This window comes from Petromyzon marinus, chromosome 4 (genome assembly GCF_048934315.1).
Source record: "Petromyzon marinus isolate PM22_M1 ecotype Great Lakes invasive population chromosome 4, UKy_Petmar_22M1.pri1.0, whole genome shotgun sequence".
NCBI classification, from domain to species: Eukaryota; Metazoa; Chordata; class Hyperoartia; order Petromyzontiformes; family Petromyzontidae; genus Petromyzon; species Petromyzon marinus.
In genome coordinates this window covers 16,577,812-16,596,127 of record NC_133670.1, presented here as the reverse complement: position 1 = coordinate 16,596,127, position 18,316 = coordinate 16,577,812, and the positions used below count along the sequence as shown (strand labels likewise).

The 18,316-nt window shown below is 43.7% G+C and overlaps 1 protein-coding gene across 1 annotated transcript in view; it reads left to right on the top strand.

The window, feature by feature from the left end:
• Nucleotides 1-2,958: 2,958 nt before the first annotated feature.
• LOC116938595 (von Willebrand factor D and EGF domain-containing protein-like) overlaps nt 2,959-18,316 on the top strand; it is a 71,172-nt gene continuing 55,814 nt past the window's right edge. Inside the window, exon 1 of the mRNA XM_032945922.2 lies at nt 2,959-3,354. Coding sequence (XP_032801813.2) covers nt 2,985-3,354 — 370 coding nt within the window. The 5' untranslated portion in view covers nt 2,959-2,984. The remainder of the gene's footprint in view (nt 3,355-18,316) is intronic.

Sequence of the window (18,316 nt, the reverse complement as noted above, 5' to 3'; positions counted from 1 at the left end):
TTATTTTATTGTTTCCCTTCTACGTGACTTTACCGAAAGAACCAAGAATATGAATCCCTGCAGTCACGAAAGCTTTAAATCAAAAGTAAATATTTTCTTAAAAAAAAAGTATTGGTCAGCACTATACATTTTACACATTTTAGTTGTGTAATTAATGTATATAATAAAAGTACATTTCAGCCCATTGTCCATCCATTGCTCAATCAATCCTTATTTTACGTGCCAATATCACCCTCAATAAAGTATGCATCAGTGCACATTGCGATAGAACGGGAACGGGCATTACTGAATGGTCATGGAGGTTGATTGCCCTTAATTCACCGAGCTGATCGTTGTGGCTTGTGGAGGGTGAGTGGAGACAGGACGAGTTCTGATATCAATGGCCACTGATGTTAGCCATGGATCAGAATCAAACTCAGATCAGTAGATTCACAACATAGTATGGTATCCCACTACACCACCCCTCCCGTCATATATACAATCATGTACAAGTGCGTTTAATGATGAATACTGTACATTTATTTATTTAATCAACACACCAACTCCACAGATTGACATAATCGTGGGCTATTTACAATCATGGTTTACAGATGTTTAGGTTTTTTTGTGTACAGTACTAGGCAAGAGCCATCGTGAACACCACGGGGAACTTTTTAAAAACGGAATTAGCATAGTTACAGTCAGTGGCAGACCCGAGTTGGCCCATGGGTCCTGGTACCAGTAATTAAATGAGGCCCCTTGTCCATCTTCCCTCCTCCTTACAGCCTGGTCTGGCAGCTGGACTCTGTCTGGACTGTGGGTCGCCGTGCGGTTGCACTCCCCGCACGCTCGTCACTTGCTGCGCCACTGGGACAGAGTAATGTCCATGTAGTAAAGGAGATCAGAATGAGATGTCCACTTCGTAGAACACAAGGTGCCACTCATCTCCCAGTTACACATCCCCTGAGCCAGTGGGTGTAAATTCCACATTCCTGTGATGGTGGTGGTCGAGGCAAGTCCTTTCAGAGGATATTCACCGTTGACTTCAACAATTACTATTTAACTTATTACCAGCTTGTAAATTAATTGCTAACTAGTTGTCGCCATTGCCTGCATTTACACGAGTTTAATGGCTGCAGCATAGCATACTTCAGGAGAAAAAAATATGTTAATCCCACACCGTACACGAATATTACGAATGCGGTATATACTGTAAGTGCAACTTGATCAATATCGGCATATGCCACGGCATAATAACGAGGACATAACTCGTTTTGGGAAAAAGCGCGAATTGCAAGCAACATGACTTAACAGCAGAAGAACATGTAATTAGTCAATAGGGCATTTAGAGGGGCCTGAAACACAGAAATATATTGTTGGGGGGAGAGGAGAGGGATGGGAATTGCAGATTTTAACGAACCTCTGTTGAAGGAAAAAAACACACACGAGGGGAAAGGAAAGGGGGGGGGGGGTGAAACGCTCAGAGCTCAGCTGGGTTCGCCAATGCCTCGTTTTCCGACTGATTTGAGGCTGGGTCGCTGTTCCTACCCTGAAGCACTTGTGGTACAGCCTCGTGAATAACAGTGGTCGGGGTGTTAGTACTTTGCGGTGGTGAAGGTGGTGGTGGGGGCAACGGGTGGTGGTGGGGTAGTTCTAAACAGTGGAGGAGGTGGTGGTGGTGGTGTTGGGGAGTGTTGGTACAGTACCATGCAGTAGTGGTGGTTGGGATCAACGGTGGTAGTGCTAAGCAGTGGTGGTGGGGTGAGAGGTGGTAGGCGAGTACTAATCCCCGCTGGTGGTGGTGGAGGCAGTGGTGTCAGTCGGGTTGGTGTCACCCAGTGGGGTAACTCACGGTGTCACCCCTCATGGACCTCGGCCCGTACCAGACCATACAGAATCCTTAGTAATGTTTTTTTTGTACTAATGTTACTCGTAAATCGTAATTCCAGTATATCAATGAATGTCATGGCAATAGTAGTGACGTAAACAACTAGCAGAATTAAAATTACACCTTTAAATTACAACATTTCCTTTAATTACTACTTCATTCTCAAAAAGGTTATTGATGTAGGTTCACAAATACTAATTACCATAATATTGTAGCTAAAACACCAGCAAATTTGACAAAATCAGCGACTATAAAAACACTAGCAGCAACGAAAACAACAGCGCGTGCGTGCAGACGAAACCACGTGATTCGAATCGTCGTTGTAACTGGGTAACAATGACAGCTCTGACCGGAGCGCATTAGAAGGTTCAAAAATTAAATTAGCATGGAGTTGTAGCCTTGTAAAGGTATATTGATACAGTACACGTAAGCTGGGCTTACGGAAAATATTTTTGTTGTTATAACTAACCACGGGGATATTTTTATATATATATAAAAAAAGAATTAATTACTGCTGAAACACTGCACAAAAATTGTATAGACAGTTACTTTGGGTGTCATCCCCACTGATGGTGTCACCCGGTGCGGTCCGCACCCACCGCAGTGACGCCAATGGGTGGAGGAGGTTGGGGCAGGAGGAGCGGCAGGCCAGCAGTGAGGGCTTCGTCTGCGCTCATTCTCTCTGTGTACGTGCGGCGTGCCGCCTTCCTTGCGCCGAAAAAAACACAAACTCTATCCGCTTCGCATTCTCCTTGAGTTGTTTACTCGAAGCAATGCGTTATCGCGTAAAGACGGATTAAACGCACGCAACGAGATACGCAATCCATAGTAGAGATTGTTTTTTTGAGATACGTAATACCGCCACTTATTAATATATATGTGTGTGTGTGTCTTATTAAGTTGTATTATTACAGCGCTATCGTTTTCGTTGGCTGCGTTGATCGGTTTTGTCTGTCATTTTGTGTTTTGGTTAATTGTTTAGGCAGCACTTTGCGGGATTGAGGCTGCGCTCTTGAATGTTTTGTTATAAACAAGGGGGAGACGCGCTTGCGCGGGTAGCTGGGCGGGGGCCGTGGTGGGGGTAGGGGAGGGGGATGAGTGGGTAGGTGGGGAGTGGATGGGTGAGTGGGAGGGTGTGTGGTTGGTGGCGGTGGTGGTGGATGTGGTAGAGGAGGAGGATCAGGCTGGATCAGCTGGGAGTGAGAGCTACACTCTGCTGTCAAACACCCCAGGAGGAGGAGGCTGCCGCTGCTGCCGCTGCTGCTGCCATGCAGACGTGACACGGAGGCGAGCGTCGCTCGTCCTCTCTCTCCTCTTGACCACCGCCTCTTGCTGCCGCTTGCCCTCGAGGTCGGGTTGTATTCCGGACCCCGGCGCGATGCCCTGCGTGGAAATGAGACCACGGTTTCCCCGGTGGTTGGCCACGCTCCTCCTCCTCCTGCCGCTTGTCCTGGTGCTGTGGGTTGGCACGACCCAGTCCCAGACAGGTAAGTTCCGATTGATGGTTATCACCATGTGCCATCGTGCTGTTTTGCTTGTCTGGGTGGATGGGCACATCTCCTTATTTTGCGAGTTATGTGGTCATTACACATTCTTATGGCGGGCGCGTGTCAGGCATGTGTCAATCGTTATTTATTTAAAGTGTAGGACAACCTTTGTCGACTTCCAGAAAGTGGACATTAACAGTATGGGTATGATATTACAAAGTACTGTACATATACTGCAGTGTGGAGAGCATTTGCAGGGCTTTGCGTGTACGTGATGGTGTGGCATTGCATCCGGTCGGTTACTTTAATTTCTAAGTTCGACACCCACAACGGGCAGATTTGATTTGTACAAGAGAGTGTTCGCTGCTCGTAAATGTGTGAATTGTGCACCATTCCATTGCTATGATGTAACCCTACATATGGTGCAGAGAGTATATTCAGCAGTGGACCTATACACGCTGATAAGCACTGTCGCGGAGTGCATGCTATATCACAGTGTACAAGCTATAGGGCTGACCTGTATGTACGTACGCTGAACTTATTTCGCACCGTACGTGGCCAGCCCTGCTAATTGGAAGTGCGCCCTCGCCCCGTCTCCACACATCAGTAAACGAGCACCTGCTCGCAATTCCATTGATATATAGATAGAGGAACACCGCGTGGATGGCAAGATCACACGGGTCGAAGACGTAAGAGGGAAAGTGGGCTTGGGCCCCATACATCCGTAGAAGGGACGATGACCGACGGTTCAGAATACGGTAGTGATCAAGGCCGTAGCCATGGAGTCAACATTGGGGAGGACCAAATCTTCAAGGGGGTCTGTGGTCCCCCCCCCCCCCCCAGAATAAAATCTTAATTTGAAAACGAATTTCCTGCCTAAATCTAAAAAAAATCACTAACACATAGGATGGACTCTTTTTTTTACAATAATGTCTAATAGTGTATTGTATTACATTGCTCTGTTTTTTTTCTTCTTTTCTTGTTTCATTGTATGTAATGGCAGAGATTATGGATTAATAAAGTACAACCATAACCACAATCATATAAACAATCTATTTTATAGCAATATATTGGGTGGGGACATTTTGAGCATATTTGAATATTGGGGGGCGGGGGGGGATGTGCCCCCCCCCCAATATATTATAATTACGGCCTTGGCAGTGATGGAGCGTGGGTCAAAGATTGCGGTGCGTGCAAGAGAGACTTCCGTCGAGGCGGCGAGAGGGGTCAGCGGGCGTGAAGGTGCTGACTTGCGGAGTGTTGCATCGCGCGAGATGACAGCGGCTTTGGGAGGCATTCATCCAGCAGTGGATTGACCATGGCTATTGATGGTGATAGTACGTGGCCTGTTTTAATACGCAAGTGCAGGATACTCGTGTCCCGTGTGTTGAACGTGGGAAGTTTAAGCGGTGATGCAATGGTTTGTTGGCGCGCGCTGCGCTACGATCCAGGCGTCCTGAGTTCGATTCCCGGCCACGGCTAACGTCAGCGGCGATTGATATCCAAACCGGTCCTACTGCCCGCCACCCCCCGGTCAGTGCGGGTTGGTGAAAGGAGATGGGGGGCAAGGGGCTTCTTCACCATCCCACACTGACCAGCGTGGTGACGTATCATCAAATAACCCCGACAACTGACACACGCGGGGAAGGCATCTATATATCCGGCAGTGGATTGATAAACGGCTTAACATTGTAAAGGTATGTTTTATTAACCATTTAATTTTAATTGATCACCAGCAGCTCGCACGTCCTTTGCACGTGACCATCCGTCCGTCCCTCCCACTCTTCAGCCAGCAAAACTTATTTTAAATCATCTGTATACACGTACAGTACCGCAGGATGAAGTATATCATTCTTCATATTTATTTAAATTGCAGTAAGTTGGAAATGCCCATACAGTACATGGAATAGTATACTAACTCTATTCACCCTGTTATGCAACTCTCTTAATCCTTCCACTCACAAAGCAAATATGACGATCGTTACAATAAGTCCAACGCAAACAGGACACGGATGGACGCGTGTTATCCGCGCACTTCTGTGTAATTGACAACGTATGGCCGGTTCACGCCGTGCAAAAGTGAATTGCATGACAGCTAAATGAGAACATTTTCTTTGGGGTTCAGATTAAATTAACCGTTTGCCTTTGTGATTATCATATTTTAGCTCAAAAGTTACTTTGTCACTTCTACATACGAGCACATTGTGTGAATATGGCCTTGTGCAAAACGCTGCAATGTTACTTAGTATTCGCCGGTTTTGCTCTTGCGAGTTTGCACATTCCCTCCCTGCAATGTCCTGTGCAACATCCACTACTGCCGACTGTTTTGGGCTGTGGTCGTCCTCGTAAAAGAACTGCAAAGCACAATTGGCGTTCCCAGCTGCAATTAAAGCTGGGAGTCTTGAGGCCAAGTATAGCTTCTCAGATGCGTTTGCGGGTTGTTACTGCGCGCTTACTCGGCACGATGTCCCAACGATTCGCTCCACGTGCTGCGGGCAGCTCACATTTCTCTCGCGGTTTAAACGGACGAAAATACAACGGAATTGCTACGTTGCGACTCTGTTTCGTACCGTACGTAGCCAACCGTGATAATCATACGTGGGGGGGGGGGGGGGGGGGGTAAAGGATAACAAACTACACATACATAATACAGAAGTAGGGCTTTACCGAAAGAACCAAAGAGTAATTCCTGCAGTCACGAAAGCTTCAAATCAAGTTTAAGTTACATGTCTTTGTGCCTTTTCGTGTTCCATTGTGAAGCGTGCTGCGTGTTCTGTGTCCTTTTTTAGAGCGGCTCATCTCCATAGATGGGATGCAAGTTGGTTTTATTGTTCTTGCACAGGGCTTCTACTCACCGATGCCGCCACCAAACTTTTCCCCATCCCTCGCCTCTCTTTCACCCCAACTTCGGGCACACCCCCCTCGCCCACCCAACACCTCCCAACCTCCTCCCCCAACACCCCCCCCAACCACCCGAAAACAACACCCCTCACGATCATCCCCACGGGACCTGCACTCCTCTCGCCCCAATCGTTCACACCCGCACCACCACCACCACCACCAACCCGGTCCACTTTCTGTTCACAATTCCTCGCTAGGATTGGGTTTCGGATTAAGATTGCCAGACTTTTGGATGTTTTAGGACCAGTTTTTTTAGGGAAAAAAGTTTATTTACGTGATTTTTTTTAAACCCGATAAAACTGTAATTATTTTGTTGTCATCATTTTCAATTTTAATCGCTATACAGTCATACAATGTAAGCATTGACTTTTAATATTTTAAATTATATTTATCTTTATTAAAAAGCATTTCATGTTTATACATTTTGATTTGTTATTAATTAGTCTTTAATGTGAATAATCCTAAACCATACTTCTGCAGTTTTAGATTTTTTTATTTCATTATGTTCATTGCATGTAATCATGTTTATATCCATTTACTATTGATTTATTTTTGTACGTAATTATAACAGCCAGGAATGCCTCACTGAGGACAAAAACCATTTCAGGTGCTGCCCTGCGTTGAGATGTTTGATCTGAAGCACTTGGAGAAAAGTCACTTTGCATAGAGGAGGATAACACCCAATGGTCCACACAGTCGAGTTCATTAACCCACCCTGCTTACTTGGACTATTATCTCATGGCCACCACTTTACAGCTCAGCAGGTGCGGGAGTTTCACAATCTCTGTTTGAGCCACCAAATCTAGCCTCCATGAGCCCTGGATCAAAGACATGTGCCAACAAGGCTGGCTGCTGGGTGGTTTTCAGGCAGTGGCATGCAGCTCTCATGGTTACATACAGACACTTTCACACGTGCGAATGTCTTCCAGGTTTTAGAAAAAAAGTGATGTCACAGTAACATCATTTCCCTAACACGGAGAATTGACGTCATATCATGTTATCATGACACTTTTCGAATCCGAAGCAAAAACATGTTCAGATCCGAATCTTATTTGATTGATTAACCCAAACATTCTAAAGACATCCTTATTCCACACGTAAATATATTGATGAAGTCAGCTCAGACTTGATGCGGAAGAGTCATATAATTTGAGAACCTCAACATGTAAACAGTTTTCACGATCGGGTGCTGTCCTTAGCATGTGCTTTGCATTGTTTTCGCTCAGACCAACTGAAAGGCAAGAGTTATTCTTTGAGTGCAGTGCTGTGGTGATTTATCACTGCTGGTGGTTTGACAGTGTTGTCAGAGGTATAACAATACATCGAATCATCAGTTAATATCAATTATTGAGACCACTGATTCTTCAATTAATATGCTATGAGTTGTACGTACAGTACTGTAATAGGTTCACTTGAAACCTTGCACCTCTGCTGTTATTAGTTGTAGTGTAGAGCACATTGCACTTCTGCTGTTATTAGTTGTAGTATAGAGTACAGGAAAAAAATGCTAATCTGCAAAAAATATGTGATTTACATTTCGTATAATAGCACATGGTAATAAGATACAGACAGCCTGGTGTGGTGTGGTATGAGCATCAGTGTGAAAAAGCTTAGCGCAAGGGACTCACAGTTTGTACTTTGACAAATGTGGCCTTCAGATGGGATGTCCGACTTTTTTTTTATAAGTGCCATGGGATCGTTTACATTTATACACAAGGAGGGATTCCAAAACAATGCACTTTGGTTTCTGAGAGACAACATGCTTGGAGGTTGTGCCCCACTTCAATGCAAATGGTTTACAGGGTGATAATCAAAAAGTTGCACAAGTTCACCATTCCCAGGTACAGGTTTGAGGCCCAGTGTAAGGAAGCAGTCAGCTCGCATTCTGAATCCAGAGGTTTCATCAGGACCCAGGCTGTCCTGGTGAAAATATGTTGCTGAAAGCCCTCAATTTGATTAAAAAAAAACTTTTTTTCTCAAATGTTTATTTTATTTGTAATACAATTCCTGAACATTCATTTAGCGTTACCTAAAGCATGTCATTAGTAATGCAGTAAATAACACTGGTGATTAATCCATGTTTTCAATTCCTTCAGTGTACGTGTGTGTGTTTTTTTACGTTCAGGATTTCCAGTCTGCGAAACTGGAGTGTTCCTTCATTGTGAGGGATTTTTTTCTCGCTTATCCGAGGCTTCGTGCCTGACCAATGAAGAAGTGTGGCTCGGCACCATCGTGCTTCCTGGCTCAAGCAGAGGAGCTGGCATGGGGTGGAGACACATCTGGAAGCTTTTAGGCCCAGAATTACTGAATAATTTGACCTGGAGGGTGAACAATGGAGCCGCTCACCATTGCATGTGCATATTACGTAGGCAAAGGTTTAATTTCTCTCTTGTGCTTGGTGACTTTTTGAAACGTAAAAGATTGCTGAGCAAACCAATTAACGCGAAGCAAAACTGCATAAGTTAGGCAGATTAACTACTGACGGTTGACGGCTCCGAGTCAGAACTCTTAACTGGCACTGGACGAATCCCAGCGTGATTGGCTGGATGCAGCTGTTTCCATGGAATATATTCTTGAACGTTAGCGCCACGGGTTTTAGGGACAGCCAAGGAAAAATGTCCAAGCCACATTTTTGCCAATAAACATGGCGGGGAGTGCAGCAGCAGCAATAAACGTAGCTTCAGTAAAACTGCTGGATATATGGCTCCACAAATTGGAACAAAGCACACGCAGACAGTTTCAATGTCATGCCATTACCAGTTACAGAAAGGTCTCTGACCTTAGCTGTGTTGCAGTTTACCAAGCATGTGCACATTAAAATATGCTGAAAGTTAAACACTCCAATTGTGCCGATCCAGTGTATGTTCCCAAAAACAAGGGGCACGCACACTGCGGGAATTGATGCATCTGACAGTGAATTAAGTGTAACAAAGGGTTTTTCTGGTTTCCAATAAAGAGCAGGTTCATAATGTAAAGATAACTGTGCCGTGACACAAATTTCGGAATCTCATTTATAATGAATTGGTGTGGCAGACCGTGATCTGGCGCCAGTTGTCAAATGTTTTTACACGATGCGACGCCCTGATCCCTGTTGGGTCGATGCACGCGGGAATGTCGTCAGATGACCTCATCACCAGGGGCTGTGCAGATATGTCAATGCATGAGCATCCTTTAACAACCGTTCGTTTAGGGGAACAATCAGACGCCCGTCTGCCTCAGGACGGATTATTTCAAACACGCAAGCCCCTCTTGTACCGCGATTGTCAGAAAGTAAACACTCAAGTGTGTTATCGAAAATGCCTGGCGAGTTACCCCGTGATATTGGCCATGGCCTTTTTCGTGCGTTGATGCAGTGAGGAACACTGTCAAGTTGATCACAGACGCGTCACTTTACTTGTTGTGTATTGAAAAGCAGAGGTATGGTAATGCATAGACGTGCATGTGTACGAATCAATATATTTTTGTAAATAATGTGTTCGTATATACTGCAACATGTTCCCATGACACATGCACCCTATAGTGGCCACTGCATTCACCACAATGTTAAAGAGAGAATCAATTAATCTAGGATTGAAGCTTTCGTGACTGCAGGAATTACTATACTCATTTGTTCTTTCGGTAAAGTCACGTATGTAGAAATAAAATTTAATTATAATAGATCACGACGTTTCGAACGCAACACAAGCGCTCGTCCTCAGGTGAAAATGTCGCAAACCACACAGCGGGGGAACACACAGAGGGACATCACACACAGAGGGACATCACACACAGAGGGACATCACACACAGAGGGACATCACACACAGAGGGACATCACACACAGTGGGACATCACACACAGAGGGACATCACACACAGAGGGACATCACACACAGAGGGACATCACACACAGAGGGACATCACACACAGAGGGACATCACACACAGAGGGACATCACACACAGAGGGACATCACACACAGAGGGACATCACACACAGAGAGACATCACACACAGAGGGACATCACACACAGAGGGACATCACACACAGAGGGACATCACACACAGAGGGACATCACACACAGAGGGACATCACACACAGAGGGACATCACACACAGAGGGACATCACACACAGAGGGACATCACACACAGAGGGACATCACACACAGAGCACACAGAGGGACATCACACACAGAGGGACATCACACACAGAGGGACATCACACACAGAGGGACATCACACACAGAGGGACATCACACACAGAGCACACAGAGGACAACAAACTGCACGGAGGCAAATACAGCAAGAAGATGGGAGACGCGCGAGGGAACACACAGAGGGACATCACACACAGAGAGACATCACACACAGAGAGACATCACACACAGAGGGACATCACACACGGCTGGGTTGCATCGCATTATATTTCTAAGGTTTGCTGAGTTCGCGTCTGCCATCTTCTTGCTGTATTTGCCTCCGTGCAGTTTGCCGTCCTCTGTGTGCTCTGTGTGCGATGTCCCTCTGTGTGTTCCCTCGCTGTGTGGTTTGCGACATTTTCACATGAGGACGAGCGCTTGTGTTGCCTTCTAAGCGTCGTGATCCATTTTATTTTTTATTTTATTTCTACATACGTGACTTTACCGAACGGACCAATGAGTAGAGAATCAATTCTTGAACTGCATCGTGATGCTGAATGGCGATGATACTTTGAGTTAGCAGTTGAGGCCGAATCATTGCACATCTATTAAAACGTTTCAAGAGTGCGTTTGCGGCAGAACTTTAAATAAGATGAATGTCTAGATTTAAAGCTTTCGTGACTGCTAGGATCCATACTCTTTGGTTCTATTGGGTAAAGTCACGTAGGTGAAAATAAAATAACAAAAAATCACGACGTTTCGGCCACAACACAAGCGGCCTTCATCAGGTGAAGGGACGAGACTGTCCTCCAGCGCTGTCCTCCAGACAGGCTCGTCCCTTCACCTGATGAAGGCCGCTTGTGTTGTGGCCGAAACGTCGTGATTTTTTGTTGTTTTATTTTCACCTACGTGACTTTACCCAATAGAACCAAAGAGTAAAGATGAATGTCACCCGCTCTATCCAACATTTCCCCTAAAATATCAGTGGCACGTTAAATTTAGTGCCACTGCTCATTCCTGTTAAACCCGCTCATCACTTCTCTACTTAAGCCTGAAGCTACCTTTGACCTCAGCTGTACCCCCGATGGCACAGTGGCCACATAGGAGATCAGATTGCTGACTGCGGCTTTTGTTCAAAGAAGCTGCTCATCCTATCGCGCCATTCTTCCTCGCTGTGGGATGGAGGTCACAGAGGCTGTGTGCGTGCGTTTGTGTTTAAATTGTGTGTGTGTTGATATATTAAAAGTAACTAGTTGTTATTTCAAATGCAGCGTCAATTTATTCAGTTTACATAACGTGCCAAATCCTTCGTTTTGGCAAGGCTTGCCCTGTTTTTTTTTAAGTTATCTTGAAATAAATGATTTATTTCCATCCAATGTTTACAAGTTGGTTTGGTCCAAGACATGCAAAACAGTACGTGACATTAATGTTTTAAATCACTCGCTGAGAGATACATGTCTTTTCTATAGTACAGTATTCTCACTCGAAATAATACGTTGGCAAAGTGTCTGCATACAGACATCTTCAAATGAAGAGTTCCTACGATAGAGTCTTCATTAATGTAATCATAGATAGTTGATTTTCATCTCCAGGGTCTCTTAACATTCAATTATTTGATCCATCAGTGTGATTTATAGTAACATTCATATTATCACAGAGTTTAGTGTCAGTCTATGTAAGTTATTTTCACAGGATGTACACCTCCTGCATACATTTGCTTTGTAGCACATCCATATATGAAGAGACATTGCTGGGAAAAGAATGCTTTCTGAATTTCACTATCATGCGCTGTACCCAGCATTGGTCGTGTGCTTTAATTTACAGTCACTTGTGCCATGACGAATATTATAATGTTACAGTACTTTATCAATCCACTGCTGGATGAAGGCTTGCTCATGCCTTGCAGCCATTAGGATTGTTTGGCCATACTTCACCACTGCTGATCCGTGCAGGATGGTGAAGGGAGTCCCCAGGGCCAGTCCAGATTAAATCTCAAATTTTACATCTATGTAAACCACTTGTTTACCCAGAAAAGCCTTACTGAGTCTCATGACACGTTTTCAAGAGGGTCCTGTCACTGGTGTCATTCGTGGCCGGGAATGAATAAAAAAAATCTGATTGCCAGCTTCATTAACGCAATGGCGCTAAACACAGAGTGTAATATGTCTCTCCAACTTCCCATCCAAGCCCAATTACAGAGGCCGCTGGGTTCAAGATCTTCTGACAGCATTACTCCAACGTTGACCATCTTCTCTTATCTGTTGCTGATGTCTCCATGTCATTCCTCTCCGTTGCATTGCCTCTTCCGCTCCTCGAGTCCGCACTTTTTGTTATCGGTCGTCCCCTTGTCTCTGTTTCCTTCCACTAACGCGCTCATTTCCGTTGCGGAATGCCTGTTTGGAGAGCACGAAAAGTGTTTTGAGCTAAAGCACATCTGCTTCGTAAAGCTCTCGTGGCACAAGACACACAACACACCAGACACACACACACACAAAGTCACGTGGTAGACCGCACTCGAACAAGTTTGTGTGCCCACCGTATGGAGGCACAGAAAATGCCTCCTTTGAGCCGAAGCGTGCGGGCTGCAGTTTGAGCATCGCAGCGACACATTACGAGACCACCCAACCTGGCCACCCGTTACTAATTGATATTTATTCAGCCCGGCCGCACACAGCCGCCCTGTTGGTGTGAGTTATGACTCCTGTGTAGGGGGCGTGACATCACCCAGCAGAGAGGGAGTCTTTTTTTTTAAGCTTGCACTTTTTGAATGACCATGGGTTTTGATGTTTTATGATGAAAATGTGTTAATTGTACACTTTAGAAAGATAAACGAAAGCAGATTGGCTTCTAATGGGATCCGATGTTCGAGAGAGAATACAATATTTGAGGTTTAATGCAATTATTTATTTTTAGTTACTTTTCAGCCCTACGCACTGTAGGCAGGCAGGCCCACAAACCATCATGCCTGTCAGGATTTTGCGACGTGGTTTGTTTTAAAGGTGAAATTTCATGGCCAACCGGTCATATAGGCAGTAGCTTTTTTCCATGAAATGAGGCTTGAAATGTGTTTTTGACCTTAGGCTGACGTGGAAAGGAAAAGCCAAAATGAAAGCCAAGATGTAAATTGGGAAGTATTCTGGAAAGAAACATGCTAGGCTCGAGCTAAAGATAGTTCTGGCCATATATTCCGTACCCCATGATGCGAATGTGAAACTCATCACTGTAATATAATTTTGGAGTTGCAATGATTGGAATTGTAATGTTCCAAATCATGCACGACATGATATACTCCATTGTACAATATATGTATTATACCAAATATTCCAATGCAGAACCCTCAGTAAGGCTACTATGGATATGTAAAGAGCATTTTTTTAAATATATAAACAGCAATTAAATACTGCAACACTTGTTTTAGATTATCAGAGAGGTTGGTAAACATTTTGAAAATACAGAGAAAATGCGTGAAAGTGCATGAGCGATGAAGAGTTTATATTTAAAATCCAATCATATTTATATAATCCGCAAATAACTCCAGTAGACTGCTCTACGTGTTTTATCTCTTGTCCTAAGTTCAGGCAGCTGTAGTCGCTTCGCTCCTAGATGCCTTCTCTTTTAATTTCTCCATTTAAATTATGTTCATTCGTACAATGACTAACGGAGCACAGGTTTTTAATCCAAGTCTCCCCCGCTGCCATTTTAATAGATTATCACCATGGAGCGTACTAAAAACTATGACGGTCTTTAAATTCAGCCTCAAGACGCATTTATTTGGTCTCGCTTTGGTTCTCTAAATTAGCTCCTGTACTTCTTCGTTTTGCTCCCCTTGGCCAAATGGCGATTTATTTATTTATTTGCGTCGAGTACCTTGTGAAACGCGCTTTACAAATGTATTTTATTATTGTTGTTAAAATAAGGACTGTAAATGTTACTTTGGCGTAATGATGCTTACACGCATTCTTTCTTTTGTTGCACAGTTTCTTGTGTGTTTTCTAAATACGAATGCACAGAAATTAATGATGTCCCTGAATAAACGCAACGTATATTTTTCCACTGTTTTGGCAGCTTTAATACTTTTGACAAACGGTTCAAATAAAAATGTCTTTAAAAATGTTAAGGAGGTGGGGGGGGGGGGTCTTATTTTTTGTTACTTTAGGATGTTTTCTTTTTTAAAAGCTCTGCTTCTTGGCTTTATGTTGCTGCTCACGTTTACTTAGCTGGTAATGAAACCTTCAGCAAGTTAAACAGCAGCATAGCGGACAAGCCACTTGATGCGACTGCGTAGATGTTCGCGATCAAAGAAAACCCTCGAGGAATGAATCTCCCGGCGTGTGCTATGAAGAAGCCCCAGCACGCGGGGTGAAACATTGGACATCGCGGTGACGAACTTCGTGGCAAAACTCCAAGAGAAAAAAACGCATCGGAAAGCTCACTTGGTGATACCCAAATAGGACACCGTTGTTTTGGAATTTATTTTTGGCTGCTCCGTGCCTCGCTCAAGTAAGCAAACAGCAGAGCCATTGTCACATTTTGCCCCAGGCAACTGTGGTCACTTGCCCGTGACCGCCAACATACTGTGAACTGTGTGGAAATAGCCAAAAGTTTATGGCTGGCTGGCACACGAGGAGTTGCGTTTTTGAATGCATTGTTACATAATGTATTCGTGTGTGTGTGTATATATACTGTAATTATATTCGTCCAATGATAAATTAGTTCAAGTTTGAACTTTATACAAGCTTCAGTGGAGCAGCTGTGTTTACATTTTGAAGGATTGTTTGGGCTTTAAAAAAATCTAAGCGTTTTTATCAGTCTCGTAAAGCGAGACTCTTTTCCAGTACGTAATATAGTTTTAAAAAACTTTGCACCCATAGAACCCACAACAAATATTTTTAAGCTACGTTTTTGTAACTAATATTTTTCACCTGTCAGATATTTGCACCACAATAACATTTACTTAATACATTTTTAAATAGCCACATATTCTACTTTTATATTCATGCATTTGACAGCAGGAAATAATTATGCTCTTATTAACTTGGCCTTTGCAATGTGCATGTTCTCATGGGGTTGCATTGATGTTTTTTTTGGATTTGTTGTACTGGAATTTCTTTTTGGATTTGTTTGCGACGAAACAACTGCGCTTCGCTGCAAGGGCAGAGCCCCAGCGCAAATTAGTCCAAGTTGAATGCTATCTAGCGGAACATTTTTTTAAAATCTGTTTTAAAATATTGTTGGAGTTAATGACTGTGCAGGCGATAATATCGTCCGGACAGTCATAACAAACCCGCGATTGCCAAGGAAATCGTTGTTTATAACGTTAAGTGATGGGACACAAGGTAAGTCGATGTTGATGAGCTGTAACGGTGGGTTTGTTCTGCAGTGAAATGTTATTGGATGGCTATGAGCCCAGGATTAAACAGCATCAGTGGGTGCCTGCACAGTTTAAGTGCATTTAAGTAGTCAGTCGACTTGTGGTTGGGGTGAGTGATGATGTTATGATACAAGATCCAGCAGTCTCTGAGCCCCACATGTTCTTAACTTTTGGGCGTGATCATGATTATCCACTGGTGGATGAAGGCCTCCCAAAGTCATCACAATCCCTCACGGCTTCATGATGTTACAATCCATCTGGCTTTTCATTTCTTCATATCCTCTAAGACGTGTTATTTTTCTTCCTTTGGCTGCCATTCCATCAACAGTCTCGTTCACCAGCCATCATCCCTTCTAAAAATGTATCCTTAATAGTCAACATGGTGTCTCTGATTTGCAATTCCTGTATGATCCATGTGTTCCTCTTTCTGTCTGTCAGTGTCATTTCTAGCATGCATCTCTCAATGCTTCTCTTGCAGCAGCTGCAACATTTACCATTTTAATCTTTATATATTTAACTCCAAGGTATCTGTGACGTTTCTTAATTAACTTGTAAAATAACATTGATGCTTCTCACAATCCTTTCCACGTGTTATATTGACGTTTTCCTCATACCTACGTTAGTTGTTTGCCTCTCACAAGTAAGCTGTTATAACCCCTCGATGACCTCATCTCTTAAAGTCGTCATTTTGTAATTTGATGCATGAGTGCAGGCCAATACATATTTCAATAAGCCCAGGGTGCTTAGAACAAGAGCTTAATCCAATTATAACTTTTTCCCCTGAAATATTAAGTTGTGCTTGCTGTTCGTGATCATAAGAAGGAGTTGTACTGCAGCCAAAATTATTACATAGTCTAAAGAGCACATTTTAAATATTGCATCCTGTACACGTTAAAGGTTGCATTTGCGACATTACTGTAGGAACTTGGAATGCCAAAATGACAGAGGTGAAGTGAATCGGCCTCGGTGGCTGCTGGGAAAGAGCTGTTGGTGGGAGAGTTGTGAGACCGGTTGGCGAGGCGCAGCCACCTGCTTGACCGAGGAGGCAGCCTGTGGCTGCCCAGCTGCAGAATTTTACATCTTACTTAGGCCTACACAACCCTACAGCTGTTTCCTGCCCCCCCCCCCCCCTCGTAATGTACATGAACACTGCAGTTCACGTCAAGGAGAGGCACTGGTATGGTTTCTCTCACGAAAATTGCACATGCTCTGCTATAATTCGCACGGCTTTAACCCTTTCTCTACTTCCCCTGGATGAATTTGATGATGATGATGCAGCCACCCCACTGAGCCGTGAGGTTGACTTTATTTAATCAATTTAATCCTATGCAACAATGTTATGTTTTGTCAATTATTGTAACTTTTCAATTCCCAGAATGTTGTTTAAATCCTGTTATTCATTTGTGTAAAAAAGGCTGTGCATTTTTACAGAGCAACGCAAGAGACGTGACTGTAAGTTAATTTATATCGCACCATGTTGCGTTCATGTAAATGTGCCCTCACCAGGTCTAAAAACCCACAAGAGCCGCTGATTTGTGGTCTTGGAGCACAAGCATGTGACATTCCTCCTTTAGTAGCCCTGCTAGAGGCACAATTGGCAGCAAGCAACGTAACAAATATGTTCCATGTTTAATTGTGTTTAGAGAAAAAACGTTGCTCTCATTATTTCCAGAAATGCAATTAGAGCATTTGAAACACACCCAGTATTTAACCATAAACAGTACTGTAGAGATATTTCCTTTTTTAGGGAAGAGATAAAAATATATTGGATGCTCTTCCAAAGAGTTTGTACATGAGGAGATAAAGAATTATACCAGAAGTATTTTTTTTAAAAACATAAACACATTTAAAACAAAATGTTGCTGCAATACAAACTTGTTAGATTTATATTAAACAAAAGGGGAGTTCCTTTTGCCCGTGTTGATCTGGGGGACCAATATCACAGATCTTATTATCCATAGTGATATATCCATGATTTTACTCTACTTATCTCTGGGGAAGATTATGGATAATGGTGGACAATTGGATGAATTTGCAATTCACCTCCTAATTATCCACAAAAATTGTGGAAGATAGAAAGTCGCACCACAGAGCAGGATGGGAAAAAACTTTAGAAAATCACGGATAAGACGAAGAATAGCACCTCAGATAATAAGAGTTTCTTCCAGGACGCTCCGGCTGCTATGGATAATAGGAAGCACGGGTAATGGTGCCATGGACAAAAGGAGCTCTCTTGCAATCCTGTGCATTTGAATGTTATAGTTTAGAGCACAAAGTAATGTTTTTTGTTTTAGGAAACCAGTGAGCGATTGTGGTTCCAGTGTGCGTCCATTCGATAATGTACACACTTTGGAGGTGTGATCGCATTGGCAGCTGTTGTGTAACCATGCTGGCAGGCGTGTTTCCGCGAGTTTCTGTAACAACCCTGGCCCGCCTCCCCAAGCGTGATGAGACGACGCTCTGCTGAAGTAATTCAAAGCTGACTTTTTTTGTGCATCTGTCTCCATAAATGTTTGAGTGCGCGTTTGCACCATCTGTTGCAGATTGGCTTGTTCTAGCTTAACAGGCTGGAAGTTCA